The following is a 6,579-nucleotide window of genomic DNA, read 5'->3' on the forward strand; positions in this document are numbered from 1 at the left end:
TTATGGAGTGATCCCCCACTCATTTATAGAGGTTTTAGACCCTTCTCTACAGAATTCAAAATGGAAATTCTCAGCTTTGAGCTGAGTTGCATTTTTGCTTAAGTGCTGAAGTTCTGGATGCAGATTCTGGGCATCCAAAAGTTGGGTCCGAATCTGGTTTGAGAGCCTTTTAGTGTTTGAATTGAGCTCAATTTTAGCGAGGAAGTTAGGGAAATGTTCCTAAGCATTTAGAGGTGAGTTGAGTGAAGTTTCACTGCATTTAGACTTGAAAATTGGGTTAATTTTCATATTGAACCTTTATAGGTTGAAACTGCCAGCTTGCTGTTTTGGGCTCAAGTTCTGGGCGCCCAGAAGTAGACCTGGCAAATGGGCGGCGGGTTGGGTAACCCGCGGATGGGTCATTGTACTCGCAGGTTATTTGGGTATGGGTAAAATTTACCCACAAATTTTTGGGTAACCAACATCTTTACCCATACTCGCCTGCAGGTGGGCGAGTGGGTACGCGAGTTACCTTATTTTTTTTTTCTTTTTTGCTCTTATATTTTTAAATACAAAACAAATATATATATATATATATATATATAACTTTTAAAAGTATAACATAACTTATTATTTAAAATAGGCTAAATTACAGAAAACCTCCCTGTAATAACCCGCCTTTTCACTTCCCCCCCTGACATTTAAAAACCTACACTTTGCCCCCTCCTAATTACGGAATTATGCACATGGCCCCCTGCCGCGTCATGGTTCCGTGAGTGTTCCGTTCATTTTTTCCAAATTTATTAGCGGAATACCCAAACTACCCTTAAAAATGGCGGGATACCATAAAAAACTCATTATTTTCCCTCCAGAACCTTCTCTCCACTTATTCTCCACTCTTTCACCCTTTCAACCACTAACCCATCTAACCCATTTTCTCCCCTCCTCCCAGCAGCATCACGCTGCAGTTACTAGAGCTGGAATCTTCCCCTGTAGCCTCCAAAATTATCAAAAAGGTATGATTTTCCTTCCTTAACCATATATATATATATATATATATATATATAGTTCCTTCTCTTTTCAATAGTAGTAAGAGTACGCATTTTTTCACTTCTCCTTTGTCCCTACCCCCTCTTTCCCTTCAGGATACAACGATGCGATCCTAATTTATGTCCTTAACTATATAGATAAAGGTTTCGTGTCAATCGATCCATGGACGACAACTTGGAGAACCGCCACCGCAGCCGCGCCCCAACCCTCGGCGAGCTACTGAAGCACGTAGGCGACGCCGCGTCTCCGCTGCCGCCACACTATGCGGTGGATCTGCACAAGGTCGACGACAAAGAGGGGGAGGGGCTCCGCGGCGGCGTGCCGTTCGTCCTCGAGTTCAGGGACGTCAGCTACCGCGTCCGCGCCGGGAGGCGGTGGCCGCGGCTGCTCCGGGCGCGGGCGGAGGGGCACCGCACGCTGCTGGAGGCGGTGTCGGGGGAGGCGCGCGAGGGGGAGATCCTGGCGATCATGGGCGCGAGCGGGAGAGGCAAGTCAACGCTGATCGACGCGCTGGCGAACCGCATCCCCCGGCGGCGCCTGGGCGGGTCCGTGACCCTGAACGGCGAGCGCGTCAGCGGCCGGCTCCTCCGGTCCATCTCCGCGTACGTGATGCAGGACGACCTCCTCTTCCCCATGCTCACCGTGGAGGAGACGCTCACCTTCGCCGCCGAGTTCCGGCTCCCGCGGTCGCTCCCGCGGGAGAAGAAGCGGGCGCGCGTGCGGGCCCTGATCGACCAGCTGGGGCTCCGGCCGGCCGCGTCCACCATCATCGGCGACGAGTCCCACCGCGGCGTGTCCGGCGGGGAGCGGCGGCGCGTGTCCATCGGGGCGGAGATCGTCCACGACCCCGTGCTGCTCTTCCTCGACGAGCCCACCTCGGGGCTCGACTCTGCCAGCGCGCTCATGGTGGCGCGCGTCCTCCGCCGNGTAAAAAAAAAAAAAGAGATCTACTCAATTCTGTTGAAAAGAAAAAAAAAAAAGAAAAGGTAAAAAAAAATATATGTCCTCTCCCGAGTCGAAAATAAACAAAGCTCGCTCTCTCTCTCTCTGGGTTCAAAAAAAAAAAAAAAAAAAAAAAAAGAGAGAGAGAAAAGAGGTCTCTCTCTCTCCCCTCGTCCCTCAAGGCAGTCGCTCCTCGCCGTCGCCAGCGCTCCGAGGCTACTCGACCCGAGGCGCGCTCCGAAGTACGCTCCGTTGCCGTCGCAGTCATTCCTCGCCGATCCGAGGCGCGCTCCGTTGCTATGGCCGGCGCCGTTGATGCCCACTCCGCGACGCCGAGGCCGCCTGCGCTGATGATGGCCGTCTTCGTCGACCCTCGGCTTGAGCATGCTTCAACCGCTGATGGCCGTTTTCGCGCCGTCGCCGTCGACCCGAAGCACGATACATTGCCGCCCCGTCGCTCCGTTCCACCCGGGCATACTTCGGCCGAAGTCATCTCCGTCACTCCCACCACCTGGACGTGCTTCAACTCGAGGCCCGCTACCTGTTCGACCAAATGCCTCAACGAGCCACACCGCTGTTGAGCACCGGTCGAGCCACTTCGCCGTCGGGCACAGGCCAAGCCATACCACTGTCGAGCCTGACCGAAGCCTCCCTTGCCCGCTCTGCGATCAATTCGCGCCGCCGTCAAGTGAAGGCCGAGGCTTCCCTTGAAGCCGAGCCGTACCTCTGTCGAACCTCTTCCTCGTTCGCTCCGACTCAGTCGCTGAGGTCGCGTCGCTCCTCGTCGACCCGAGGCGCGCTCCGAGGTGCGCTCCGATTGCCGTCGCCAACTATTCCGAGGCCACCGTACCCGAGTAGCCGCCCCTCGCCAACCCGAGGCGCGCTCCGAATGCTGTCGCCAACCGTTCCGAGACCACTGTACCCGAGTAGCTGCCTCTCGCCGATCCGAGGCCGACCCAAGGCGCGCTTTGATCGCCGTCGCCAACTGTTCCAAGGTCACCCATCCCGAGCAGTCTGTTCCGAGGCTCCCGACCCGAAGATGTTTCTCCTTACTCGACCTCTGTACTGTTAAGGCCGCCCGTTTCGCTCTTCGTCGATCTCCGCGCAAGCCAACCCGGACCAGTGGATCGTGGGCATGATCTTCTACAGCGCCGCCGCACGCACCCTCATTTGTCGCCGCCGCCAACCGCGGTCTCGACTCCTCCAATGTCGAGGTCACCACCGTCGAGCGCCGACGCAACCACACTTCCACGCTTTGGTTTATTGCCGACCTCGACCCTCCCCTGTCAGCGTCAACATGGCCCAATCCCGCTCCATAGTCGCCGCATTTGAGGCCCTCGTCACACGCTCCGCGACCGTTCCTCTCCGACAGAGCTCGCTCTTGCTTGCAATTTACTCGGCGGGCTGCAACGGAACCAACTCGTCACCGCTCACCAGGTGTTCGCTCGACGTCCAAAATGAGCCATGGAGCCAACCAGGATGCGATGATCAAAATGAAGCAAGCCCAAGCAGCAGACGCGTGGTGGACCCGTTTGACACAGACGGAGTTGACGCCGATGAATCACGTCCATCAACCGTTCGATGAAATGTCCAAGAGACACCCTTTGGCGGCGAATAAAGTTTGTACATAAAGAGAGAAAGCGGTGCTCTTCTCTTTATAAAAATGAAAGAGCGACGCTCTTCAAAAAAATATATATTTGAGAGAGAAAGAGAAAGATAGTACTTCTCTAATCATGATTATGAAAGAGAGAGGGAGCTTTGTAAAAAAAAGAGGGAGGCAAAGGAGGGATCTTCCCACCTTAGTTGTCCCCAAGATATAAAAAAATGATGATGAATGATGAATAATGCATCTCTGTTTTTTTTTTTAAGAGACAAAGAAAAAAAATATATATATATTCTCTTAATTCCCTTTCAGTAGAGAAATAAAAGAAAATTAATTAGATTTCTGATTAATATCCTTTTGATAATCGAACTGTTCAATTTGATCGAATTAGATCAAATTTGTTAGATATCGTATACGATTGAGGAATTGACAAACTTGGATGAACTTGATTTTGAACCAGATACCGAAATATTTTGATCTCATATAGACTCAAAATCAAACTTGACAAACTTGGATGAACTTGATTTTGAACCAGATACCGAAATATTTTGATCTCATATAGACTCAAAATCAAACTCGAATCCAAATTCGACTCGAATCCAAATCAAACTCGGATCCAAATCTCAACCCAAATCAACCCAAAACCCAAATTGAGTCCAAAGCCCGAACCTAAATTAAACCCAAAACCCAAAATAAACCCAAATCCATAATCAACTCAAGTCCAAATCCTAAATTAAACCCAAAACCCAAAATAAGCCCAAATCCTAAATTAAACCTAAGTCCAAAATCCTAAATCAAAGCCTAAATCCCATATTGAATCCAAATTCAAACCCCATATCAACCCAAATCCAAATCTCATATCAAATCCACATCTCAACCCAACATCAAATTCAAATCCTATATCAAATCCAAATCTTATACCAAGCCCATTTTGAGCCCAAATCCAAATCCCCATATCAAATCCAAATTGAGCCCAAAATGAGCCCATGATCCAAATCTAAATTGAGCCCATAAAATGAGCTCATATTACATCCAAGTCCAAATCCTCATGAAGTCCAGAGCTCATTTACAAATGGCCCCAGTCCAAAACCCATTTGGGCCCACTATCTAAGCCCATTATCCAAAACTCATTAAAACCATGAACCATAAACCTATGAACCCAAATTCATGAATCATAAACCACAAACCATACACCAAGTTGATGAGCCATAATCCCATATACCCAATACCATAAACCTTGTGAACCAAATCAATCGACCGAAACGCCGTTAAACTAAACCTAAATTCAATATCGACCGAAACGTCGTTAAACTAAACCTAAATCCGATATCGACCGAAATGTCGTTAAACTAAACTCAAGTTCAATTTCTACGAACATCCCAATTCCCAAAATATTCGATTCTCTAGCATATAAAACTAGAGTCAAATCACATTCATGTTCAAACTTGATCAAATTCTAAACCTATATTTAGAATTGATCAAACCATCTGATCAAATTAATTTGTTGGATTCTAATACATACACTTGTAGTTTAATTTAAATCAAATCTGACTAATCCTAATACCTATAATTAGGATTTAGTTAATATTTCACCTTGAGATGAACCAAAATCAAATGTGACTAAGCTCTAATACATAAACTTAGAGCCTAATTGTATCAGACTCTAAAATATAAAATTAGAGTCGAATTCAAGATATTTGGGGCTAATCCTAACACATATATTTAGGATGAAAGCTCAAATCAAACTCTATTGGACTTTATTACATATATTTAAAGTTCAATTAACCAAATCAATTTCTAATACATATAATTAGAGTTTAATCAAGTTCGATTAAATTCCAATGCATATATATGGGATTTAATCAATCTTTCATCTCATGGTAAACAAAGTTGAGCTCCAAAATATATAGAGCTCAACAAAATCTGATCATCTATTGGACTTTATCACGTACATTTAAAGTTCAATTAACCAAATCAAACTCTAATACATATAATTAGAGTTTAATCTGAATTAAATCTGATTAAATTCCAATGCATATATGAAATTTAATCAATCTTTCATCTTAGGGTGAATAGTGTTGAGCTCCACAACATATAGAGTCCAACAAAATTTGACCATATATTGGGTATCTTAGAATATATAACTAAGATACAATTGAAAAATACATTTTCTTTACGCTCTATTCATGTACATTGAGGGTATGCCCTTGGTTAAAGCCATGTAATTGAGCAATAAATTATAAATTTTCTTTTGTCCAATTCCAGTTTATCTTCAGCATTTCAGAGGTCTCTTAATCGAAGGTGCCCTAATATTCTATAGGGGTAATTAACAATAGACGCTTGCATTTATTGGAAGCCATGGATCTGCAATACCTGATAACCATACATACACATACTTTAATCTACATCATGAATACTACCCCACGGGAGAACCAAAAGATAAAAATTTCTCATGCGAGGTGCGTCATTCGTGGTGGCAGACAAAGGGTAGGGAGCAAAGAGGTAGGGCAGAGATCAAAGCGGTGGGAGGGGGGAGGGATCGAAGAGACGATGCAAGGATCGAAGCGGCCTGAATTGGGGAGGTATTGAAGCGGCAGAAGCGAAGTAACTAATAGATCTAACGTGGATGGTGACATGGGATTAAATTAGTCTGGATTAAAGTAAACATGACACGTGGCAAAGAGAAACAGAGATTAATAGAGTTTAATAGATAATAGATAATAGCAACAGTTTTACAACCCTTCAGTCTCCTAAAATGGGTTGGATTGATTCGGGTCTTATTGACAACCCATTTCAGCCTGCAGAGTTGGACCAGAGACCGAGCTGCACAGAATTTTTCTGTCCCTAACACAGCAACAGCTCTAGATAGCTTCTTTAATCTTCAAATAAATAGATAAAGAAAGAAATCAAGCTCCTGTTTAACAGCACTAATTTCTGACGAGCGAATTTCAATAGCCAGCCTGAGAATTTTCTTTCAGAAGAAGCAAAAAGGCAAAGAAACAACC

The 6,579-nt window shown here is 45.8% G+C and overlaps 1 protein-coding gene across 1 annotated transcript; it reads right to left on the reverse strand.

The window, feature by feature from the left end:
- Positions 1,372–1,946, reverse strand: LOC109722227. Its single transcript, XM_020250179.1, has one exon. The coding sequence runs from the start codon at positions 1,932–1,934 to the stop codon at positions 1,380–1,382; it is 555 nt and encodes a 184-aa protein (XP_020105768.1). The 5' UTR covers positions 1,935–1,946; the 3' UTR covers positions 1,372–1,379.

This window comes from Ananas comosus, linkage group 1 (assembly GCF_001540865.1).
Source record: "Ananas comosus cultivar F153 linkage group 1, ASM154086v1, whole genome shotgun sequence".
NCBI classification, from domain to species: Eukaryota; Viridiplantae; Streptophyta; class Magnoliopsida; order Poales; family Bromeliaceae; genus Ananas; species Ananas comosus.

What these genes read in the sequence shown, in the direction of transcription:
- LOC109722227 (XM_020250179.1), bottom strand. Translation starts at nt 1,934, where the DNA reads ATGAGCGCGCTGGCAGAGTCGAGCCCCGAGGTGGGCTCGTCGAGGAAG.